Source organism: Pelodiscus sinensis, chromosome 11 (genome assembly GCF_049634645.1).
Source record: "Pelodiscus sinensis isolate JC-2024 chromosome 11, ASM4963464v1, whole genome shotgun sequence".
NCBI classification, from domain to species: Eukaryota; Metazoa; Chordata; order Testudines; family Trionychidae; genus Pelodiscus; species Pelodiscus sinensis.
The window spans coordinates 36,770,568-36,794,123 of NC_134721.1; the positions used below are offsets into that span (position 1 = coordinate 36,770,568).

The 23,556-nt window shown below is 54.8% G+C and overlaps 3 protein-coding genes across 5 annotated transcripts; 1 reads left to right on the plus strand and 2 right to left on the minus strand.

Moving 5' to 3' along the window:
- Positions 1–1,413: 1,413 nt before the first annotated feature.
- On the minus strand, positions 1,414–15,067 carry LOC102444882 (uncharacterized). 3 transcript variants are annotated; one of them, XM_075939309.1, is made up of 5 exons: positions 14,533–15,067; positions 14,087–14,264; positions 7,227–7,521; positions 6,715–6,966; positions 1,414–3,331 (listed from the first exon to the last, which is right to left on the minus strand). In XM_075939309.1, the coding sequence occupies exons 1-5, from the start codon at positions 14,736–14,738 to the stop codon at positions 2,013–2,015; spliced, it is 2,250 nt and encodes a 749-aa protein (XP_075795424.1). In that variant the 5' UTR covers positions 14,739–15,067; the 3' UTR covers positions 1,414–2,012. The 3 variants fall into 3 exon arrangements, with proteins under 3 accessions (XP_075795424.1, XP_075795423.1, XP_075795425.1); XM_075939308.1 differs by having other exon boundaries at positions 7,227–7,524; positions 14,533–15,063; XM_075939310.1 differs by having other exon boundaries at positions 7,227–7,524; positions 14,087–15,059.
- A 469-nt stretch (positions 15,068–15,536) lies between these two features.
- Positions 15,537–17,390, plus strand: LOC102445122 (microtubule-associated protein 1 light chain 3 gamma-like). Its single transcript, XM_014568753.3, has 4 exons — positions 15,537–15,648; positions 15,997–16,052; positions 16,253–16,359; positions 16,818–17,390. The coding sequence occupies exons 1-4, from the start codon at positions 15,588–15,590 to the stop codon at positions 16,978–16,980; spliced, it is 387 nt and encodes a 128-aa protein (XP_014424239.1). The 5' UTR covers positions 15,537–15,587; the 3' UTR covers positions 16,981–17,390.
- Positions 17,391–19,265: 1,875 nt separating this feature from the next.
- Positions 19,266–23,227, minus strand: ZBTB3 (zinc finger and BTB domain containing 3). Its single transcript, XM_014568742.3, has 2 exons — positions 23,090–23,227; positions 19,266–22,165 (listed from the first exon to the last, which is right to left on the minus strand). The coding sequence occupies exon 2, from the start codon at positions 22,113–22,115 to the stop codon at positions 20,718–20,720; it is 1,398 nt and encodes a 465-aa protein (XP_014424228.1). The 5' UTR covers positions 22,116–22,165; positions 23,090–23,227; the 3' UTR covers positions 19,266–20,717.
- Between the last annotated feature and the right edge of the window lie 329 nt (positions 23,228–23,556).

Genomic DNA, 23,556 nt, shown 5'->3' on the forward strand with positions numbered 1-23,556 from the left:
AACCCTGACTCCTGCACCTTCATGCCCTGAGCCCCTCATACATCCCAGCCCTGATTCCTGCACCTCCCTCCACTCTCCTAGCCTCTTCCCCTCTCCCCTGCACCTTTACGTCCCCAATCCGCTGCCCTGAGCCCCCAGCACTCCACCCCTCATAATTCTTGCCGATACTGTTGTATAGCAACCCCTGCCTTGAAGCTGCCCCGGGAGGCAGGTTATGATAGGACAGTACCTGTCAGAAATGTAAGTTACTTCACCCCTGGATATGCTTAGGGGCTGAGAATCGCAGTCCCTGGGATCAGCCAGTACTGGGCGTTTCTCTAGGTCCCACAAGCCTGGCCCCTCCACCTCTCACCCATCCTAGCAAAAATCCTTCATTCCTGCCATCCACATGTCCTGACTCCTCCCTGCTGCTTAAGCAAACAGCTCCCCCAGGCTGACAGCTGGGAAATGGGGCTGTGGACTCTCCTCTCCCTGTAATGTGCAAATAGCAAATTGCCAGCAAATGCTGGCACGGCCCCAACTTCTCAGCCCCAGCACCCAGGCTAAAGGGTGCTAAGGTGAGGCCAGACAGGGAGCTGTTCCCTCCCAATGGGTGAACCCTGCCCCAACCAGAGAGCTGGGCTCTGCCTCCTGCAGGGCCATGCGTAGTGCATCTGGGTGAACAAAGCCCCTCTGTCAGGCATCCTGGAATTAGCCCCAGAGGCTGGAAGGGCAGGAAGGAAGAGCCAGAGAGCCATTGCAGGTGGGAAGGACAGGCGTCTCAGGTGAGAAACTGATCCAAACCAGCCTGGAGCAAGCATCTGCCCCATAGAGATGAGCATGGGTGTGAGGCTGCACTGGGTCACATGAGGCCAGGGCTCCAAGCTCTCAAGGGCTAGAGCTGGCCAAGGGATTGTTTTTAGGAACTCCCGGCAGATGCTATTGTTGCAGCTGGGGCACTGATCTGCCCGGCTTGTAGGACACATGGGAGGGGGGGCCTGCCTGCACACAGGGCAACACCAGTTCAGTGAGACTGGTTCACTTCAAGAGCTGCAGAGCCCTGTTTCAGTGCAGCAGAAGCAGATTAGGAGCTTGCAAGAGCCCTTCAGCCAGGATCTCACTGCACAATTCAACCGCCATGGCTACGTCTAGACTGCAAGCCTCTTTTGAAAAAGAGCGTCTAGAGTACAACCAGTACTTTTGAAAAAGTGGGTGTTTACTGGCACCCCTGGCCCTGGCTAAGGGCAAGGCAATTAATGCAATGCAGGGAGGGGTCATGCAAGCACCATGCTGAGAGTCCATGCTAACAAAGCAGCTTGTACATGCCTTCCTGGCCAGCCTTTCCTACCACCCCAGAGCAGGATGGTGCCTGGGGCAGCGAGGCCCTACCCCTCCCAAGCCAGTAAATCCTGCACATCTAAAACAACCACCAAATCCTGCACATTCACTTTTTATTTTTTCATTTAGAGTGGACATGAGCAGTGAGGCTCCTTGAGGTAGCCAGAGCCAGACAGTTCTACCCCCTCTCCTCCGCCCCACAGCAGCCGCCTGTCCAGGCTGGGCAGACAGCAGCACCTACCCCTAGGCTTTGGGAGACACAGGGACCCAAGGTACTTATTGAACATTTGCTTTCAAGCCCATACTAGGGGTCCAGACAGTCTGTAGAGCCCAGTGTGGCTCCTGCCCCCTCTCGCCTTTAGAAGCTGAGGGGCCATTTCAAACTCTCTGCCTCACAGCAAGAAGGTTGCTCTGGCCTGTCCACACTCTAGGGAGAGGGTCCTCCAAGCCAGCCTAGCCCCTACAGTTCTGTCAGCATTGGGACAGGGATAGATTCTATATCCCCTCCCCAGCACGTAGGAGATCAGGGTGGATGAAGCATCAGACCCTGCCAGTTCCAGGTGGTTTTCTACTCAAGAGAAGAAACACAAAGGGTGTGTGTGTGGGGGGGGGGGGATGGTGCAGACTGTCTAGGGAGGGGGCAGGCAGAGCTGGCAGTCCCACTAAATGGGGAAGCAGCCTGCAGCCCCAGGAAGTCACTTGGAGGCTCCACTGGCCTTTGGCACCAAGGGCCTCTTCATTCTCATCATCCTCTTCAGCTCCTTGAAGGAGCAGGCCCTGTGCAGTTTGAAACTGGCCATGGCTGGGTCGCTGGAATCCAGGGTGGCAGAGGCTTGGAGTGTGCGGGCCCTGGGTGGGCCCAGCTGCCGCAGGCGCCAATCCCCATTCAGGCTGAGCACATCCACCTCACTGAGACTGGAGGCACTGCTGCCCTCAGCCCGCGGGGGCTGCAGCGCAAGCTGGCTGCCAGCAGGGAAGCAGGAGTCTGTGGAGAAGGCGAGCTGGCGGCTTGGTGGGGGGAAGGGCTCAGCTTTTGGCCTCTCCAGGGCCTGGCTGGAGATCTCCAGGACGGATACCCACTTGTGTCTGCCAGGGGGCTCCAGGCAGCGCTGAGAGCTGCAGCGGTACACAGGGCCTGGCATGCGGACATTCATCTCTGAGCTGCAGCGGCTCCCGCCCTCGGCCCGGAGAGCTGGCCTGCGCCGGAGGCTGATCCTGCGGAGCAGCTCCCGGGGGCTGAGCCAGCTGCGCTCTGCACCCTCACGTGCCTTCACCAGCTCCCGTGAGGCGTGCTTACCCTGGTACAGCCGCTCCTGCTCACAGCCAAGGCCCTTTCTGGAGGAGGCCTTGACCCTGACCACGTGGGTGAGACAGGATGAGGCCTCCGCCCAGCTGGCTCCCTCTGGCTGCTCCCGGCACAGCGAGAGCTGCTCCAGGAGTGACCCCACAGAGCGCTCACTGGACCCCACTGAGGAGGCAGTGGAGCCTCGGCCCCCTGGGCCATCCAGGGACTGGGAGCTTTCAGGCCCTTCTGGAGAGCGGAGATGGGAGCAGGTGGAAATGCGTCTGCGGATTTTCCAGCCAGGGAGTGGCCCAGGCCACAGCGGGGATCCACAGACTGATGACATGGACTGGCTCTTCTGGTGCCCTGCCAAGTAGCCAAGCTCCGCGCGGCCAGCTGCCAAGCGACACCTGTACCTCAGCACCAGCTTGGCGATGTAACGGTCCAGCTGGGCTTGGCGCTGCTCCTCCGAGAGGGCCGGCTCGCTCTGGGGAGAGCCCTCCTGCACAGTGCAGATGGCTGCCCGCTCACTGAGGTCCTCCTGGGATGGGCCCCGGGACAGGCCACTAGTGAAGAGCGGGCTCTGCAAGGCCACGGCATGCAGCGGGCTGGGGTAGTGGTAGATCTCGCTGGTGCTGCGGGACACCAGGTCACACTTGTACCGCAAGAGCTGCAAGTTCTGAGGGAAGGCTGGAGAAAGCTCACCTAGGCTCAGCAGGAACTCCAGGTCCCCTGTGGAGAGATCAGGCACCCTGGATCAGAGACAGAATCTGGCCTATTCTGGGACACACCAGGTACCAGAGCCAGTATTCCCTGCATGTTGCAGGGCTTGGCTACACCAAACTGGACCCAGTATCTGAGCTGGAGGTAGCTTGGCTGAGTGGTGACCAAATGGCTGGGTGCCCATGGGCACTGGCAAGGATCCTGGGGCAACTCCTCAACTTCAGAGGAGAGCTAAGAGAACAAGTTGAGGGTAACAAACCTGCCTCTGAGACCACGGGCTTGTCCCCACTAGGCGGGGTCTGCTGGTACAGATATCCAGGCACAGATACCTCAGTGGAGGTGCAGCTTAGACCATTTTCCCCAGCAAAATAAATAGGCCTTTTTTCTCAGAGAGCTTAACAGGTACAACTGGATCTACACTAGGGCTTTTGCCAGCATAGCTGTCAGTGAGAAAGATGAAGAAAAAAAAATCCCCCCCAACACAGCTGTGCCAGCAAAAGCCCAGGCATAGCTGCAGTTTTGTCACCCAAAAAGGCCTTTTGCCTGCTGAGTGACATGTGCTCAGGGGGCTGGAATAAGCTAGGCTGGCACCAGCCTAAGCTGCAGCCCCATTCCGAGTGCTTTGCTGGTGTAGTGCACAGGCACCACATACGGACATAGATACACCAGCAACGTGCTCCCAGCACAGGCCTGGCCTCGGACTGGATGTAAATAGGGTTGCCAGATGGTTCCCTCCTCCTCCACCCCCCCAAAAAAAATACAGGAGAAAAATTCTGTTGAGGAAAAAAAAGGGGGGTGGAAGGGAGTTGTTAAAGCAAAAAAAAAAGAAAAAAAAAGTGCAGAGCCTTTAAGTGGCCCCGCACTCCCCACTCCCCCGCCAGACACAGCAGGGGAAAACTGTCCCCGCCAGGCTTCCGTCCAAGGGAAACAGGAAATACCGGACATTTCGCATGTTTGATATTTTCTGTTTTTCTTTTTTTAAACCGGACGGGGGACCTGAATACCGAACTGTCCGGGCGAGAACCGGACACCTGGCAACCCTAGACGTAAAGCATGTCAACAACATTAGCCTTTGGCCCAGAAAACCCAAGAAGATGGGTGATTCCGTGTCCCAGAGAAGAGTGGGACCAGAGGTGGGGTCAGTAAATCAAGCCCAGGCTTCTAAGGCCTTTTATACATGGGAAAGTTTCCTGCTGTGGCTGCCCAGCTGCAGTGAAAGCGTAGAACCCGTGGGGACACGGTTACACTGTTGGGTTGGTCTAGCTGCCATGCATACGAAGTGGAATAAACTCTCCTGCGGCACGCCACCTTCCTACTGCAGCCTCATTGGGTGAACTACGCTTGTTAGGGGTGGGGTTTTACTCTATTGAGGCCTTCTCAGTGCTGACCAGCCCTGAAGGCCTGCTTTGGCTCAGCCATGAGTGGCAAGTTCCTTGCAGGAGTGGCAAGTTGTATGGACCTATGGTGTCCATGTTCTAGCAAATTCAGGGCCCTGGAAGCCCAGCCTCACAAACGTTCAGGGCGGGGTCTCTCCCACAGCCCTGTCTGCTGCCCCTACATGCCTCACCTGCCACCCCCACGCGCCTCCCCTGAGCATCACCTGTGCCCTGGGCAGCAGGCAGCCACTGCTGGCCCTTGACAGCCACTGCTGGCTAAGAGCAAAGTGCTGGGGCAGGCTGACTGCTGCAGCTGTGCAGGGAGGAGGTGCAGTTGCATGGCAGCCCTCCACCCCAGCAGGTGACTCTGAGGGGGCTTAACTAGTTTGAACCTCCTGAGCAGCAGCCTGGGGCTTGGGTTAGTGTCATGCCAGGAGGAAAGGGGGAGGGAGAGCGTACCCCAGAGCTCACTGCTGGGGGAGAGAAGGCTGAGGGGAGTCCTCTGTGGCCTGAACTCCAAGGCAGCGTTCTGGCTACTCCCCAAAGTTCAAACTCCTCATCCCTGGCCCAGCTACAGCCCCCCAGCACCAACCCTCTGCCCCAGCCCTGAGCTCCTTCCTGCACTGTGAACCTCTCATCCCCAGACTTACTCCATAGCCTTTACCCACAGCCCTGAGCCCCTCTCACATCCCAGAGCCTGCCCCCAGCCTTCACTGCCTCACACCCCAACCCTCTGCCCCAGTCCCGAGCCTTCTTCTGCACCATGAACCCCTCATCCCTGGACCCATTCTTTACTTAGTTCTTCAGAAGTAGTTCTTCGGGATGTTTTGCTGTGGGTGCTACATTGTCTGATTTGTCTGCACTAGGTTATTTTACACCAATATAGCTGCAGTTGTGCAAGCCCCTTGTGCAGACGATTCATGCCCAGTTAAGCAGGACTTGTGCTGGCACAGTTTCTCTCAGTGTGAAATCCTAGTGCAGCCAAACCCTTAGGAAGGTGACAACTCCACTTCATCTAAAAAAATTAGTTTTATAAAAAGAAGCCCGAAAGACCCACAGAAAAACGTTTCCCCCATTGTTCTTTTAAATTCCATTGAGAATGCTGTTTACTTCCTCCTGAAGGACATCGCAAAAGGCAGTGCTACATTTTGTTTTAATTTTAAAAAGTATTTGCATTTGAAGGTTATTGACCCAGGAGTGTTTGGTTGTTTTTGTATGCAACGGAGTATGAATAAATTTGATATTCTTAGTTAGATGCACAATATCACTATTGTAAGGAAAATGTAATACTGTTAAACTGTTACGCGCTCACTGCATCCAGTCCGTTCTTACGTTATTTTAAAAAATGGATAACACCTTACAAGGGGGCATGCACAGAGTGGGAGAGGAGAGGGGCCAGACTTGGAGACATTCTAGACACCATCAAAAATCAGACAAGCCTGCTGCCACTGGCTACATGCCGGAGTCCCAGGGCTGGGTTGTCCAGCCTGACCCATCACAATGAACTTTCCTGGCCTTCAGATCTGTAACAACTTGGAACAAAGTTCCTGGAGTGTCTGTCAGGCAGCAGGGAGCAGGCAGGCCCCACTCCTGCCTGGCATCCAGAAATCCGAGAACATTTGGTAGGGGACAGGCCCAGAGACGGATGAGAGTTTTGCGGGGCCCAGGGTTTGGGACCTATTGAAGCGTGGGGCCGGGGGCAGCACAATTTTGCGCATACACCACGGCCACGGCCGACAGGTAGTAGCGCATGCGCGGGGCCTATTGAAGGGCGGGGCCTGGGGCAGCCACCTCACTCGCCCTGCCCTCTATCCGCCGCTAGACAGGCCAGCCCCTCACCCATGGGGGCTTCAATAGTACCTAACAGGTTGTCCAGAGCCCCTGTGCCAATGGGGAAGTTAGAATGAATCAGCGTCCCCCAGCCAGATTCAGGGTTATGTCCCCATCTTGCTGCTCCCAGAAGCCCACTGGCTGGCAGCAGGACTCTGCACCCGGAGCTGCCCATTTCCCAAATACCTGTTGAGACGGGTCTCCTGGCAGCAGCATGGGGGCCACTGGGAGCATTGGGTGCTGTTACCCGCTGCAGCCGGAGGTCAAGAAGACGGACGGTGGCCTCATCGGTAGAGTGCGGTCGGACACAGCCACTGTCCCGTAGGCCTGGGAGGTGGGAGAGGGACCCGACGCTGCAGTACGAGCCCCCTGGGCACTCGCTGTGCATGGACATGGAGGAGTCAGACAAGGAGCCCATCTCGCTGGTCTCGTAGAATCCTGGGGCAAGAGGAGAGGTTCACTGTGGGGGCCTGGTTGCCCCTCTCTCACCTTGGCCCCTCAACCCCCACTGCGATGGTTCTCCCCTCCCCCAAGTCCTCCACTAGCATGTCCCAGGAATCTGGGTTGTAGAGGATGATCCCGACAGGATAGAGGGCCCAGTTTGGAGCCTCTGCTCGCATCACACTTCCCACAGGAAGAGCAAGCCACGATGCCTTATTGGTCCTGGTGGCCAGGGCTTGCATCCCAACTGCACATACCTGAGCTGGGCCTGGAGTCGGCCTCTGAGGTCTCTGGCGCAGTGAAGCTGGGCTCTACCTGGGCCCTGGGCCTCTTGGGCAGCAGGAGCTGCTCGCTGAAGCCAATGGCTCTCAATCCCAGGCTCATGCCTGGTGTTCTGCTCTCCTTGGTCCCGGCCTGGAGCCCCACGTCGATGCTCTCGGAGGAGCAGTAGGCGACACATGGCTTCTCAGGGATGCCCAGCAGGTCCTCAGATTTGCTCCGGTCAAGCTTGACTGGGGGCAGCGGCTCCTTAGCCCCCAGGCTGCCCCATCCCTGCTGTGGCAGGACCATGAACAGGGTTAGTCAGCGATGCCCACAGCCACCAAACCAACCCGGGGCACTGGCATCTAATGACTGACGTGATGTAACCAACATGACACCAATATTTAAAAAGGGCTCTAGTTGCGATCCTGGCAATTACAGACCAGTAAGACTAACTTCAGTACTGGGCAAATTAGTTGAAACAATAGTAAAGAATAAAATTGTGAGGCATGTAGAAGAGCATAATTTGTTGGACAAAAGTCAACATGGTTTCTGTAAAGGGAAATTCTGTCTTACTAATCTATTAGAGTTCTTTGAAGGGGTTAACAAACATGCGGACAAGGGGGATCCAGTAGATATAGTATACTTAGATTTTCAGAAAGCCTTTGACAAAGTCCCTCACCAAAGGCTCTTGTGTAAATTACATGGTCATGGGATAAGAGGGAAGGTCCTTTCCTGGACTGAGAACTGGTTAAAAGACAGGAAACAAAGGGTAGGAATAAATGGTAAATTTTCAGAATGGAGAGGGGTAACTAGTGGTGTCCCCCAAGGGTCAGTCCTGGGACCAATCCTTTTCAACTTATTCATAAATGATCTGGAGAAAGGGGCAAGCAGTGAGGTGGTAAAGTTTGCAGATGACACCAAACTGTTTAGGATAGTCAAGACAGAAGCAGACTGAGGGACTCCAAAAAGATCTCACCAAACTGAGTGATTGGGCAACAAAATGGCAAATGAAATTTAATGTGGATAAGTGTAAAGTAATGTACATCCGGAAAAATAACCCCGACTGTATGATGGGGGCTAATTTGGCTATGACAAATCAGGAAAGAGATCTTGGAGTTATCGTGGATAGTTCTCTGAAAACTTCCACACAGTGTGCAGTGGCGGTCAAAAAGGCAAATAGGATGCTAGGAATTATTAAGAAAGGGATAGAAAATAAGACACAGAATATCTTATTGCCTCTGTATAAAACTATGGTACGCCCACATCTTGAATACCGTGTACAGATGTGGTCTCCTCACCTCAAAAAAGATATTTTGGCCTTGGAAAGGGTTCAGAAAAGGGCAACTACAATGATTAGGGGTTTGGAACGGGTCCCATATGAAGAGAGGTTAAAGCAACTGGGACTTTTCAGTTTAGACAAGAGGAGACTGAGGGGGGATATGAAAGAGGTATATAAAATCATGAGTGGTGTGGAGAGGGCAGATAAAGAAAAGTTATTTATTAGTTCCCATAATAGAAGAACTAGAGGACACCAAATGAAATTAACGGGTAGCAGGTTTAAAATTAATAAAAGAAAGTTCTTCTTCACACAGCATGTAGTTAGCCTGTGGAACTCCTTGCCAGAGGAGGCTGTGAAGGCTAGGACTATAACACAGTTTAAAGAGAAGCTAGATAATTTCATGGAGGTTAGGGTCATAAAAGGCTATTAGCCAGGGGATAGAAATGGTGTCCCTGGCCTCTGTTTGTCAGAGGCTGGAGAAGGATGGCAGGAGACAAATCGCTTAATCATTGTCTTCAGTCCACCCTCTCTGGGGCACCTGGTGCTGGCCACTGTCGGCAGACAGGATACTGGGCTAGATGGACCTTTGATCTGACCCAGTACGGCCATTCTTATGTTCAGACACAGCCCCAAGCCTGATCTAAGCAGAGCGCATCCCCAGCTATGACTGGGCCTCCTCCATGGCACTGGAGACCCCCCAACTCTGCCCCAGACTGCCTGCCCCAGCCAGGCCTGTTGGGCACTGAATAGACCCTGGAACCTGACCAAGATCAGGGCTCCCACCACATCAGTGGCTTTTCAACTCCTGTGCTGGGCACCACAAAAACCTCAGAACCCTCCCGAGATCAGCCCCACCCCTCTCATCACTGCAGAATACCGTCCCTGCTCCGGCAGGCAGGCCCCTTCTCTCCTTTGTGCTGGCACTGCACTCCAGCAAGCTCCGGTCCATAGGGGAAGTTGCACAGGTTGAATCAAGGCAATTCGGTACCAATTGCTGGTGCAGGCGCAGCCTCCCATTGATTCCAACCTGGCTCAGTGCGGTGTCACTGCCAGAGGTACTCCTCCGAGAGCAGGCTGAAGTGACAGAGACAGTCCCCTGCAACCACACCCATGCGCAGTGCTGGTTTAGCCCCATGGCAGCCGCCCAAGAAGGAAGGGATATGCCCACTGCTGAGTGAGCACTGCAAAGCTCCTGTTGGCACCTCCTGGGATCAGAGCACCCTGGCCATTAGCCTCCAAGAAAGGAGCAGCATCACCCCCTTACAGTGACAGGCTGACAGAACCTGCCCCAGGTGGCACAGGAGAGCAGAGACCCCAGGAGTCCTGTGCACCGCTATGTGCTTAGCCCTCTAAGTATGGTCTCCTCCACCTAGCTAGATGCCCCTCCCCCCAGCTTCAGACTATCTGTGGAAACAGCCTGGAGGCACAGGGAGGGCAAGCTGCTCCCAAACCTTCCCCAGGGGTGGAGGGGGGTGAGGGATAGTTTGGCTGTTCTAGCCCCCAGCAGCGGATGGAGGCAGTTCTTTAGCCCAACCCCCTCCCTCATTTTATTGCTCTCTCTCTGGGGACAGGACTTGGCAGTCAGGGGCCTCCTTCCCCGCCCCAGGAACCTGGAAGCAGCAGCAGCCACAGCCAGGCTAGGAGTTCAGGAGGCCAACGGATGATGCACCTTGACCCCAGGCTGGTGATCAGAAGCACTGATAAGATCACAAACTTCCCTGGCTCCCTGCACTTTACCTCAACCTCCCCTCCAGCCCCCTGCCTCCATGGGTGGGGGAGGGGGCCGGCCCTGCCCTTCTCACCCCCCAAGATATTTGCAGATCTGTATCCTGGCTGACGTGGAGCTGGGGGCTGCTTAGCTTCCTCCGCAAGAGGGGCTGGCTCAGGTTTTATTGGACTCTGTGGTTCAAAGTGGTTAAAAAAAAAAGTTAAGCAATATGGGGGGGGGGGGGGAGAAATCACAGTGGAAAACAGGTCCTGTTCCCTCAAACCACAGCCCTAGACACCTCTCAGCCTAGACCCACAGCCGCCAGCACCAGCCAGGGTGACTTGCTCTGTAGCATCATCCCTACTGCCCCACATGCCTGGCTTCCCCTTAGCCTTAGGGCCCAGTAACTGGGAGGGGAGCAATGGGAACCCCCCCACCCCCAGCCCCACCAACAGCCAGGCTAACATAGCCAAGGAAGAGGGGGGAGAGCTCCAGAGCCAAGCTGGCGGCAGGAGTGAAACATGAGCCTGGAGGCCCCTCTCAGCCTTTGAGCTCAGCTCCATCCCTCCCAAGCCCTGACCAGGCAGCTGTTGCCTTTGTGTGAGCCCCCCTCTCCCCGTCCATCTTACCTACTCAAGCAGAGAGACACGCTCCACATGGGAAAACTGAGAGTGCATGTACAAGACTTCAGGAGTTGGGGGGGTATGTACATGCAGGAGCTTGCTGGGGTGCCTAGGGTGGGTATGGGGGTTCACATGCACCCTTCACCTTGGAAAACAGCCAGGCCCCACTGACATTTCTGCCACCCACCCCTGACTCAATGCCTTCACCCAATAATTTGGTTATTCAAAGCCTCTGCTGGCATTAAGCCAGACTGGTCCTGAAAGCCAGGCCTGGCCTCACTGCTATCCCCTGGGAGGGGGCAGGTTGCAGGTTCCCAGCTGTTCAACCCCCCCCACCCCACCCCCGCATAGGCACAGCTGTGTATGTTACTGGGCATGAGTGGGCATGCACTGGCCAGGCTGCCCTGGGGCAGTTCCCCCCTCTTTCCACTCTGCCTGCAATGCCAGGTGTGCAGGGCAGGCATGGAGGGAACAGATACTGGAGCTGGCTAGTTAAGACGTTCCTCATAAAGAGTAGACTCCAGTTCTGCTATTTGCTCTTGAATGACACCAGGGAGAGGATGGAGAAGCTGGCACTGCCCACGCCAGCGCAGAGCTGGCCTGGGAGGACAGCCAGGCAGGAAGTGAGCTCAGTAAACAACAGGTGGTTTGTTTCCTCTAACAGTCATCAGGCTGACCAGCCAACGCCCACCTCCCTGCAAAACAGATCCACAAAGACCAACTCACCAAGGCCAGGGCAGCAGCCTAGGCCTGAATCCTACTCCCTGCCTCAACTCCCCAGACAGACAGAGCACAGACACTATAATTGACAGGGGTTTCCCCACCCCTCCCCGCTTTTTCAGCTTTACGTTTTGGGGTTTCTGTGTGCCTCTTGCCTACTTATCTGAAGAAGCGGGCTGTGCCCACAAAAGTTCATGATACTATTGTTATATTTTTGTTAGTCTCCAAGGTGCTACACGACCACTTGTTTAAGTTTTTTTAAGTTACAGACTAACACAACTACCCCTCAGAGTCAGGGGAGACACCAAGAATTCTCTCAGAGTCCCACAAGGCTTCAATGCCCTCTATCCTGGGGCTCTGACTGTACAAATGAGGGCACATCTATTCCAAACAAAGTAGGCTGAGAAATGCAAATAGCACAGCCCGAGGTACAGCAAAGTGCACACTGCCCCTTAGTTAGGCACCAGAGCACAGGGCAGACGAGGGAGGCCTCCTGTATGCTGAGTGGCAAGGTGAGAGATAATATCTTCTCTGGAACAACTTCTACATTGCAGAGTCAGATCAAGGCAAGGCAGCTTATGTCAACCTAACTATGGAAGTGACTACATTTAAATTTTACTCCTGCCAATGTAACGGCCATGCAATGCTGATTTAATAATACCATCTTCACGAGCAGAGTCAGTTGATGTAGTTAGTTGACAGTTACTGGCTTTCAGGAGCTGCCCCTCACTGCCAGTATAATCAATACAAGTACTCCTGAGGAGAACACACACCACTCACACAAGGAGCAACAGGTAGACATGCACAAGCAATGTAATTATTTGTAGAAGTGCTGTAAGTCAGGAGCCTAGACATGGCCTCAGAATATCACTGCTAAATACAAGACAAAACAGCTTGTTTAACATAAGTCATTAACAGGCCATTTCACCTTGAATATGAATATGCTGAAATATGTTAACAACTTATGCTCAACAATCTGTTCCATCTTCTACTAAGCACTGACATGCTGAGTACATTTTCCAGGTCTGAGGAAAAGCTCTGTGTAAGTGCCAAAGCTTGCATCTCTCATCAAGAGAAGTTGGTTCAATAATATCTATTATCTTCCCCACCTTGTGTCTCTCAATATCTTGGGACCCATATGTCTACAGCTCTGCACAGATAGTCTAAGAGGGAAAATGGATTCTCTTTTCCTTCTCCTAAGCTGTTAAGCAGCACTGCAATGTACTTTTGGGTAAGTTGCCCCAGCCCACACCAGACGTGGTTGCATTCAAGAAGTGGCTGAAGAGAATTTATAAGAGACAACTCACAATACAGGTTGTATCTAGTATCAGGCAATAAAGCACCAATGCCTCCACATGCCAGGAAACGGCTATACAAACTTCATGCACAAAAAGGAGGAAGTGGGATTGGGATGGGTGCAAACACAAGGCAGAAATAGAAGATAGGTAGAGACTTCAGTCTAAAGTCAGTTAAAAGAGCCTGAAACTATTTACTTCAGATAAGAGACATGAGAGAGTAACACAGAATAGTAACGGGCAGAGAAAAGGCAGACGGGACTCCATTCACCCCCAAAATTGATGCAGAACAAGGAGATATTGAAATTAAAGAGGCAATACTTTTAAAACCAAAGAAAGGAAACAAGCACTGAATTAGCCTGTGGAACTCACAGCCACAAGGCATGACGGGGACAAGAGCCCCCCCCCCAGCAGGATTCACAAATGGGCTGAACATGTATGTGGGTAATGGGACCATGTCCAGGTTTCAGACAGGAAAGGCTATATAAGGGATGCAGACTCAACCTCAGGGTACTTCCCAGATCCTAAGGGAGCAGGGAACTCCTCCTGGACAAGAAATAGTCCTCCGCACTGGAGTTCCTTGTGCCTTTCCTTGATCAATCTGTGCTGGCCACTCGTACAGGCACTGCTTAGGCCTGGGCTGTTCCCCCAGACTGACCGACCCTGCCTTTGAGGAGCTTTCCAGGCTTGTTTGCTGCAAAAATAATTTCTTTCTCCAAGTGGAGCACACTCTACCCCCAGGCAGAGCACTGGGGATGTCACCCAGCTCAGAGCCCTGGAGCCTTCCAGCTCTCCCACTTGTGCCCTGCCCAAGGGCCACTAACCCTTCAATCCACCTCCCCACGGCCAGGGCAACCATTGTCCCTCCAATCCAGCATACCCTTTTATCCCCCACGCATGCCCCTGTCCTGCTCCATCACACTCCCAAACTCACTATAGTTACACCAACTCCCCAGGCCAGCTCCCATGTTCCACCTCATATCCCACTCCTAAGCCAGAGCCATCACCATCCCGCCAGCCTTCCATATCCCAGTAACAGATGCCCTCCCTCTGTCCCATCCCATGCCCCCCCCCAATTCCACTGTACTCCCCCTACTCAGAACCAGCCCCTCCTGCAAAGTCACAGAGTTTCAGGCCAGATCACATACACTCCTGTGTATCACAGGCCGCCAACACAGCCCCCTAAACCCAACCGCCTTTCCCCTGGCCAATGCATCCCCCCTCTCACCTGTCGCTGCCTCCCTGGGCCAGCCCCCGCCGGCTCCCAGATGCCCAAGGCGCTCTCCACTGTTCCCTTTTGCGTGTCTCTCAGCAGCTCCAGCTCCAAGATCCCAGCCAGGCTGGCCTGCAGCCGCTCCCCGATCCGCACCCGGTCGCTCCCGGACCAGAGGGAGGGCAGTACAGCTCTGCGGGCCATGAGCACTCCGAGTCAGGCGGCAGTGCTCGGCTGGGGGAGGGAAGAGGCGCATACACCGGCGGGAGGAGACCGAGAGAACTGGGGGCAGTGCATGCAGCAGGGGCAAGAGTGACCCGGCGGGCAGCCAGGACTCACCCGGCGCAGCAGCTGCAGAGGGAAGTGTGCACCGCGAGCAGGATCAGGGTAAGTTGCATGCCGGGAGGGGGGTAAATTGCATGGACAGGGTCAGCACGGGTGGGCGAATAAATTACACCCACCGGCTGCAAGGAAATCGCATGCACCGGGAGCAGGCTGAGGGGAGCATTGTGGGGGAGCCCCCTGAAGCCGGCACCGGCTCTGGGCGCTTCTTGCCAGGACTCGACACACACAACAGCTCAAACAAAGGGGCTGGTTTTGAAAGAGTCACGTGGGGGCGGGGCCAAAGGCTCTGGGCTCCTGATTGGGCCCGAGCCGGGCAAAACATTTCGTAGAGCAAAGTTAGGATCAGAGTGGGAGTAGCCGGTAAATATCCCCTTAGGCTCCCCAAGTGCGCCGGGGGAAATTCCCTATGTACTCCTTCAAATGCCCTATAGGGCAAATTCCCCAGATACCCCCGGGGGGGGGGTCAAATATCCTCAGTGCACGCCCCGGAATACAGCCCGGGGGCGCAGCTCCCATCACTCCTGGGAGGGATTAAATGCCGCGCAAATCCCGAGAGGGGCCGGTGTCCCCAAATCCTTCCTCCAGCGAGGGGCAGCTTCTCCTCCAATGTACAACCCCCAGACCTGTATCATTGCCCCATGCCCCGGACTAACGATAAGTCCCATATCACCCTCGGCCCGGCCCCCACCATGGCGGGGGGCCGGGCCTGGGCTTGTTTGTCCATTCCTTGCTCCCGCTCTTCCAGCCCGGGGCACAGCCACGTGGGCTGCTGCTCGCTCCCGTAAGGGAGCGAGGCGACTGGATTCAATGACCATGAGGCCGAAGTCCCCTCTGGCCGCTGGGGACAGGGGCAACTAACAGACCTTCCTATACCCCATCCATCGGGGGCAGGGGCAATTAACAAACGCCCTCATCCACCGTCTATGGGAGGCTGGGGCAATTAGCCCTTCCATGTCTCTACCATAGAGCAGGGGCGATTAACAGGCCTGCCCTCCCTCAGTCTGAGCAGAAACAAAATCAGCCCCCAGTGCTCTGCGCCCCCAGCCCCGTCAGGGCCCGGGTCCCAGGGCTCCCCCCGCGGACGGGGCGGAGTTGCACGGATCCTGCTGCAGTGGGGCAGCGCTATTTAAAGGGCCTCAGGGCCGGGCGACGCTTGCTCGCGTCCTGCAAGATGCTGCCAGTGGCTGGCAGCCGGGAGCCCCGCGCCCCCTTTAAGCAGCGGAAATGCTTCGGTGAGAGGGGAGTCCTGGAGGGTCCCTGCAGAGAGGGGAGATGACAGGGCGTCTCCTGCAAGGAAGCTCTGGCCGTGGGAGACCTTGGGGTGCCCTGCCCCCTTCGGGCTTTAAGCAGGGGAGCTGAACCGGGGTTGGATCTCCCTTTGCAGCGGGGGAGCAGAGAGTCCTGCTCCGGGCTAGCTGCCCCACCCTCGCTCGTTTTCTCTGAGGGTCCAGAGCTCTGTGGGCGCGGACGGGTCTCTCCCCCTCCTTCCGTCCGGCTTCGGAGGGCGCTGCTGGGGGTAGCCCTGACTCAGCCTCGGCCCCTCCGGCTGTGACCCTTCTTGGACCCACTTCTCGTTCCAGCTACCAGGAAACGCGAAGTAGCAGCGGTCCGCTCCAGGTTCCCCAGCAAACTCCCGGTGAGTGGGTGGGGCGGTTGCCTGGCGGGAGGAGGTGGGGCGCGAGGGCTCAGCGTACAGCAGCGGCCGAGAACACCAGCCACTGCATGGGAACTGGATCCTTCCGTCCGCAGGGGCAGGGAAAGGCAGGGGGTAGCCTGGGCTGGGGGAGGAGTGCTACCTTCCCCCTGCTCCCGAGCCACGTGCCTTTTTTTCCTCAGGTGATCCTGGAGCGGTACCCTAAGGAGAAGATGCTGCCAGCTTTGGATAGGACCAAGTTCCTGGTTCCCCAGGAGCTGACCATGGGTCAGTTTGTGACCATTATCCGGTAAGACAAGAGAGGAGCAGTGTGATTGGAGGTGAGGGTCTGGTTGGTATCACACTCCTGGTGTCTGTGCCCCAGCCCCTGCTGGCTCCTGCTTCCCTCTCTGAGTTGAGACAGGAGAGAGCTGTGACCCGGGCAGTCACTAGCCCACTTATGCTGTGCTCGAGTGGGTGCTAGAGAGAAAGGTGCTACCTACCAGAGGCTAATGCAGAGACTGTTCTCTGAACCATCCTTTCTTGGTGCCCTGGGTAAGGGGCATCCATCTCCATGCACTGCTGCTTTATGGGTGAAGTGTAGGGGGTGGCTGTCAACAAGTGCAGGCAATGTCCCAATACTGTTGTGCCCTGTGCCCCCTGCCCCCGGGCTGAATAGGCAGTGGGTGCTTTCAGGGAAGACAATTCAGTGCTTTCCCTTCTTACCTTCAGGTGGGACTCAGTTCTCCTGCTTTCTTGCTTCCCCAGAAACAGGATGTCCCTCAGCTCCACCCAGTCGTTCTACTTGCTGGTGGATGGTAGCCGGAGCCTGGTCAGCATGTCACTCACCATGGCTGAAGTGTACACACTGAACCGAGATGAGGATGGGTTCCTCTATATGACCTACGCCTCCCAGGAGATGTTTGGCTAAGGCTTCTGGTTGTCTTGGACTCCTGCACCTCTGAGAGAAGCCATTGTTGCCCATTCGAATGTTGCTACTTGGTAAATGGGATCATTCCACCCTATCTAGTCAGAATAGGAATGACATTCCTGCCTGGCCGGGGGGGAGGGGGCATCTACCCGGGTGTGCTGACACCAAGGAACCTGCCTATTTCCTCTCTGCCCCATGTGACTGCCTGAATGGTTTTGCTCCAAAGGGAACACTGCCTCCAGAGTAAGGACCCCTTCAGCCCTTACCCTGAGTCATGCAGTCCCCATGGGATGGCCTTATGTTGTGAGGAATAGTTACACCTACCAGCCTCTTGCACTGTGCATGATTCCCCTCACCATGAGACCAAAAGGATCCCACTAATTAAAGGTGGCATCGGAAGATGCTGGTCAGTGCTGGCTCTGAGTTCCTGCTGCACCACCTGGGGCTGATAAAAGCCCAGTCTATTCCCTCTGATTTTGGGGTGGATCTGAGGAGGTGAAAGATGACTTCATCTTATTTTGAGAGCTGTCTTCCAGCAACTTTTCTAGCCCCTCTATTGACCACCCTTGTAATCCCTGAGCAGGGTGATCCTCCTCCTCAAGGCTAGCCCTAGCTGTGCGGTAGGGCCGATCCTCCTGTAATGGAGGCTCTCATTTGTGCAGGGGGGAAAGGTAACCTTGCACTTGGCTTAAGCACTGTCTGTCCTTTAGACTGCATGTGTGCTCACGTGAGATTCAGAAGTACACCCTGTAGCCACCAGTTAACCCTGTTAAATGTTTCTGTAAATGCTTATCTGTGTGAAATGGGACTGGCAATCCAATCCAGCATGGCTGAGCCACTGCAGTTCCTGAGAGTAATGATTGCATTGGGAGGGCACAGAGCAATCCCTGCCAGGTGCAAGCAGCTCATGCTACCCAAGCCAGTAGAGAGGACTGAGGGGAGTGTGCCAATTATAGCTGTATTTAGAGCACATGGTCCCTTGGTCTATTATCCGGTGCAAATAACCCACTGTCTTGGGTAGAGGTTCTGTGCTTTGGAGAACCCCACAACTTTTTAGCAGCTCCCTGTATGAGGGTTGTTTAGCAGGTGCTTTGTTCACCCCCCCCCCTTGCCTCCAGTGCTGCTGAGTTAGTAAAAGCTCCTGGAGGCCTTGCTGGAAGCCCATCATTTCAGACAGATCACAGGCTGCTTCTTTTTTTTTTTTGTGCTGGGGGCTCTCACTGATTGAGAAATGGGGAAAATGAAAGCTGGGTTAGAGCACCCAAGGCTTCTAATAGTGCTGAGCAGGTAGAGGCTGAGATGGCAGTTTGTATCTTTTCTGCTCCCTGCAAAGTGGGCAGCATGTACCAAGGCCTCTCCTTCATTGCTGCTGTGAAAACTGATTTATTGGAGGGAAGGAAGGATGTTCTCCTGTTCTGGAAACATGTCTGAGAAGGCTGGAACATCCACTAAGAGTTCCTGCTCTACAGGAATAAGGCTTGCAGTCAGTCCTCTGGAGTCCTTGTATGTTGATAACAGGGACTCCTGCACCAGACAGATCTGAACAGGGACTTGGAACAGTGTAGGTGAGGTTTCTTTTTTTTTTTTTCTCCCTCTTTTCTTCCCATTCAACTCTGAGGAGGAAAAATTCTCTTTATTTTTTCCTACAAATTCATTCTCAGCTAGGTGGGAGTTCTGCCCATAGCACAAAGCACCGAGGAGGCCCCTTTCCGTGGCACCAGTGTGATCTTCCTGTGCTACTTCTGGAGCCTAGCTAATGCAAATAGGTATACAGCAGTTTGAAGTTGGAAATTCCATTGGAAATTGGCTTGGTGGGGAGGGAGGGCTCTTCTCTGGACCTAGCCAGAAGCCTATCTGTCTTCTCTCTATGCTCAACTGATCCATACACATACTGCCCCCCTCATTCTTCTCATGATCCTGCCATTATTAGCAGCATTCCATAAACTAGAGGTTACTGCCTCCACCAGCTCCCATCAGTCAGAGATACAGAGGCTTGGTGCTGTTCACCTGCTCTTACCCCATTCCAGAGTGGTAGTGGCTAACTGACCGTCTAACCAGGAGGATTGCCTCAGACAGACTGGCTGTATCATAAAGGTGAGAGCCACAAACACTGAAATCCCTCCTCCACTATAGGAGTGAGTTGTGCAGTTTGCATTGCTATAGCCTGTCCTGTGGATAAACACAGGACTTGCTGGCCTGCGCCAGAGGCTGGGACTGCAGCAGAGCTGACCCGTCATGACCCAAAATGTGCTAGAGAGAAGAGACCACAGCACAGACAGCGGAAGCACCTGGTGCTAGTTTTACTATTGAACTCACATCCTAGGCCATGACCCCTAACTCCCAGCTTTGTACAGAAATGAGTACTTTCACTCTGCTTTATATTTAGACGATCAAACAATGAATCAGATAAAAGGTGACTGCGCTGTTGGGTTTGGTAGCATAAATATGAGGACCGTTTAGCAGCACTTCAGCGTGCTGAGACGCTTCCTCCCCGTGGAGTGAGCAGGAACCCTGCTGCATTCACTGTGGAGGGCAGTGTTTGAAGAGAGAGCTGTAGTGACTGGCAGGGACAACGTTAGCTTAAAGAGCAGCTACCTAGGGCCATGGGGTGGTTTGGAACAGTTGAGAGTCCGAATGTTGCCATAGGAAACAACAATGGGAATCCGAAACTCTTGGCCTGGGCCCCTATCAGGGTTTTGGTTTCCTGGCTTTAGGTGCTTTCTATCAATTTGCCCTGATAACCAAAGACCCCAGTTAGCAATACACATATAAACCATCCCCTGCAAATAACCCACTAGAACCTTTTTGTCCCTTCTTGGGTACTTTGCAGAAGGGCTAGTTGTCTCTAAAGCCCCATAGCTGCTGGAAATTTAATCTTTTGGGATGTTGGGTGGCTTCCTGGATTCCCTGGTAGCTCATTTGTGGGGGGAGAGGAGCTGAAAGGGCCACTCCTATCGGTGGGGAAACCATTTTTTAAAACTAACTTTACTTCTCTTGATAAGTCATGATTTGCTTAAAAATAAAACCCTAACAGCAGGGAGCCTTTGTCTAAGGGGGACTGTGTGGAATGAGAATAACCTTCAAGGAGGAATTATCTGGGCAGAATTAGCCCTACCAAGATTAACAAGAACCACCAGAAGGAGTGGATGGCAGGAAGGGAAAGTGAAGGATGTGTGTCTGCTCAAACTCACTGAAGCAATCACTCTTAAACCCCCCTCTGTACAGCGCTTCTGTCCAGAGCAATAATAACCCTTGATAGTCAGATGCTGTCCTGGGCCTGAGCTCCCAGCTGCTGCAGCCTACTCTGAGCATAAATATATGTGAAAGTGTTCTCTGGATAGTTTAAATTATTCTGATCAACACAGCTGTTTCCAAACTATTTACAAAGCTGGCAGCAGTCCAAACTGGAAAGGCCAGTGTAGTGTGCCCAGAACAGAACTACCCTGTATAAGAAATGACAGTGACTCCTTCAGGCAGGGACAGAGGTCTTACATGTGGTTTGGGTAGGAAGACAACTAATCAAGGGTATGAACCAGAGCAGCTCCTGATTTGCAATGAGGTCCCTGTGCTGATGGTTGCTGTGGCTCCTGATTAGAGTTCAAAGTTCCATGCTAGCATCCAGGGGGGCCTCACCATACATCCAACCCATCTCTACAGGAGAGAATCCAAAGGCTTCCCCTATGGTTTCGAGAAGTCCGGCCTGTCCTAAATCCCCAAGTGGGGCACAGCGGGGTTCACTACGAGGGGTTCTCCACATCCTGTTTGCAGCGCTTGGCTGCCAGATCTTCATTGTGGGCCTTGCGAATATGCCTATACAGGTCCCCAGACTGGGTATAGCTGCGCATACAGTAGCGGCACTCATAGGGGCGCTCACGTGTGTGCACAGTGGCATGGCGTCGCAGTGTGTAGGAGCAGGAGAAGGTCTTGCCACATGTCTTGCAGGTGGGAACATCCTCAGTGAAGATACCGAAGTTGGGGTGTGCCTCGTACTCTGGCAGGTACATCTGCTCATGCAGTGGTGGTGTCACCATGCTGGAGTAGCCCTGTCCACCTGGCACTGGGATCATGTGGTAGGGAAGATGTTCTTGTGGAAGGAAGCCACCCTCTGAGGATACCTCCTCCATGCCACTGGGCTCCTCAAAGCCATTGGGGTGTCGGCTGCAGCCCCCAGCTGGCCCCACCTCCACTGTGGGCCTCTGGAAAATGCTCTCCATCCTCATCTCCATGCTCCGCCTCTCCAGCTGCTCCACTGTGTCGGGCTCCTCATCAGAGATCACAATGGCTTCCACCTTCACTTTGATGGGGCCCCTGTCCAGCTCCTTGGGGTAAAAGCCATCTAAGCTGCCCACCCGTGGCTCCACAGTTAAGTTCTCAGGGATGGTTTCCAGGCTGGATGGAGCCTCTGACACATTGCCTGGGGGGAAGTAGCTATGGGGGATGGTTTCAGTGGAGCTGCTGGGGCTGGGTAGGGAGACATCTGCAGAGGCTGGGGGGAGAGGCCTGCCCAAGACAGGTCCACGGGGTGAGTCACCCTCCATTCCTGGTTGGGTAGTATCGGCCATGTCTGCAGTTGGTGCAGGAGGCTGTGGAGGGCCTGCTTTCTCCAAGGGATTGTTCTTCCACTCCTCTTTCTTGTTCTTTCCTGCCTCACACCGGTGCAGAGGTGGTGGCAAGATATCAGGGCTCTGAAGCTGGCACTTGGAGGTGCTAGGCAGGAACTCAGAGCTGGCTGGGGAGTCCTCCTCCTTCTTAGTACTGTCAGCCTCCGCTAGTGCCCGTGCCTGAAGCTTCTTCTTGCATACCTTGACAATGTCATTCATGTGCAGGTAGCTGGCAGCTGCCAGCACATCCTCTACTGGAGTGTCATTGAAGGCAAGTGTACCCTGGTACATGAACTCCAGCAGGAGCCCAAAGGCTGGTGCTGTGACAATCTCATTATTGATGCAGACTAGGTCCAGCTTGTCCAGCCGCTCCTTGTAGAACATGTGAAAGAAAGTGCTGCAGGAGGCCAGCACGGCCCTGTGTGCTAGGAACTGGGTACTGCCCACCATGATTGTGCAGTCACAGAGGAAGCCTTGGTGTCGCTGCTCTCGCAGGCTCTGCAGCAAGTGCTTACTGTGGTCAGGGAACTCCATGCTGAAGGCTCTTAAGAGGACAGAGCAGGAGTGGGCATAGCCTTGAATCCCTTGGGCAGAGGGGAGGAAGGAAAGATCATAAGTGTTACTTTAAGCTGGAGGGGCTGAGGAAACATCTGCTCCCCTCCAGACAGTCCCATGAGCCCCTAAATCTCATGCTTTATCTGTCCCCTTGCTGCCTCAGCCTGCACTTCTTTACCTCATGGGCTGTGGGGCACCCCTTGCCTTGCATCTTTCATTATCTAACCCCTTGGTCCTCTCCAGTCTGCCCCATTGTGAACCCTCTTATCTCATGTTGAGCCTCTATACCCTTCTCCCCCCACAAATTGCCTTCTATCCACACTTGTCGTCTTCCTCCTCCAGCGGACACAATAGCTAGTGGCCCCTGCTCCTGTCATCCGCTAGGCAGGGGCCCACCTGCCCTACCCACGTTAGAGCTGGAAGCTAATAACCCCCCTTATTCCCCGCTCGTGGCAGTTCTCTAGGGCAGGTGTCCCCCATGCTTCCAGGGGAGGTGTGCGGTAACGTGGCTCTGGGTGTCCCCTTCTACGTGAGCCTGAGGTGGGAGAGGAACCTGCAGAGAGAGAACCTGGGAGGGAGGAGGGTTGGCGAGGGGGTCCCGGCTCTAGGGAGGGGACTGGGACAGAGAAACTGGGCTAGGTGGTTGCTTTCCGCCCCCGTGGTGCGTGAGGGGCACTCGGGGATCCCAGGGGAGGGAGATCAGGCCAGGGCTGCTCCGAGCGGGGCGCTCAGGCGGGGGAGGATGATGGGGGTTGCGAATCCCGGTTTAGGGGGCTGGGGCCGGCCTAAGTCGGGGGTAGTGGGGCCGGTTCTGGTCCCGCGTGAGGGGAGCGGGGCCGGAGATCGCGTGCGCGGGGCCAGGGCCGGTTCTGGTCCGCGTGAGGGGAGCGGCGCGGGCGGCTAATCCCGGCTCAGGAGATTCTTTGCCCCTTGCCCCCCATATCCCCACTCACCACAAAGCCGCGGCCTGAAGGGATCCGCCTACTCCCGCCCCATGCTGCCAGCCTTTGCCCCTTCTCCCATCTCTGATGCTTGATTGGCTGGGGATCTCTGTCACTCTCCAGTGTCCCCCGGAGATTGGATATCGGCCGCTGTCATTCAATCCCCATTTCTCTCCATAGTTTAAAACACCCGTCACTCAATGCGATCCGTCTGTTGATTGGTTTCCTATCTGCTGTCACGCTCACGCTCCGCTTGCTGACTGGCCGATTTCCAGCCAGCTCATCCCTCCGACTTCCAGACAGCTCAACGAGCTAGTGTCAGAACCGATCCTTCCCATTGATTGGTCAATGCGTTGTGTCACTCCACTGATCCCGACTGCTGATTGGTGAATTAATCATTTCGCGTAAGGGGGAGGGACTTCGGTCTCCACAGTACCCACGGAGAGGCGTGTGCGTGAAGGGGGCAGTGTGAGCGACGC

Coding starts and splice junctions, on each gene's coding strand:
- LOC102444882 (XM_075939308.1), bottom strand. CDS start 14,738: ATGTTTTGCCCGGCTCGGGCCCAATCAGGAGCCCAGAGCCTTTGGCCC. Junction 7,525..14,086: donor GCCCAGGGAGGCAGCGACAG/GTGAGAGGGGGG, acceptor GTCCTGCCACAG/CAGGGATGGGGCAGCCTGGG. Junction 3,332..6,714: donor CAGGAGACCCGTCTCAACAG/GTATTTGGGAAA, acceptor ATCTCTCCACAG/GGGACCTGGAGTTCCTGCTG.
- LOC102445122 (XM_014568753.3), top strand. CDS start 15,588: ATGCTGCCAGTGGCTGGCAGCCGGGAGCCCCGCGCCCCCTTTAAGCAG. Junction 15,649..15,996: donor TAAGCAGCGGAAATGCTTCG/GTGAGAGGGGAG, acceptor TTCTCGTTCCAG/CTACCAGGAAACGCGAAGTA. Junction 16,360..16,817: donor CAGTTTGTGACCATTATCCG/GTAAGACAAGAG, acceptor TTGCTTCCCCAG/AAACAGGATGTCCCTCAGCT.
- ZBTB3 (XM_014568742.3), bottom strand. CDS start 22,115: ATGGAGTTCCCTGACCACAGTAAGCACTTGCTGCAGAGCCTGCGAGAG.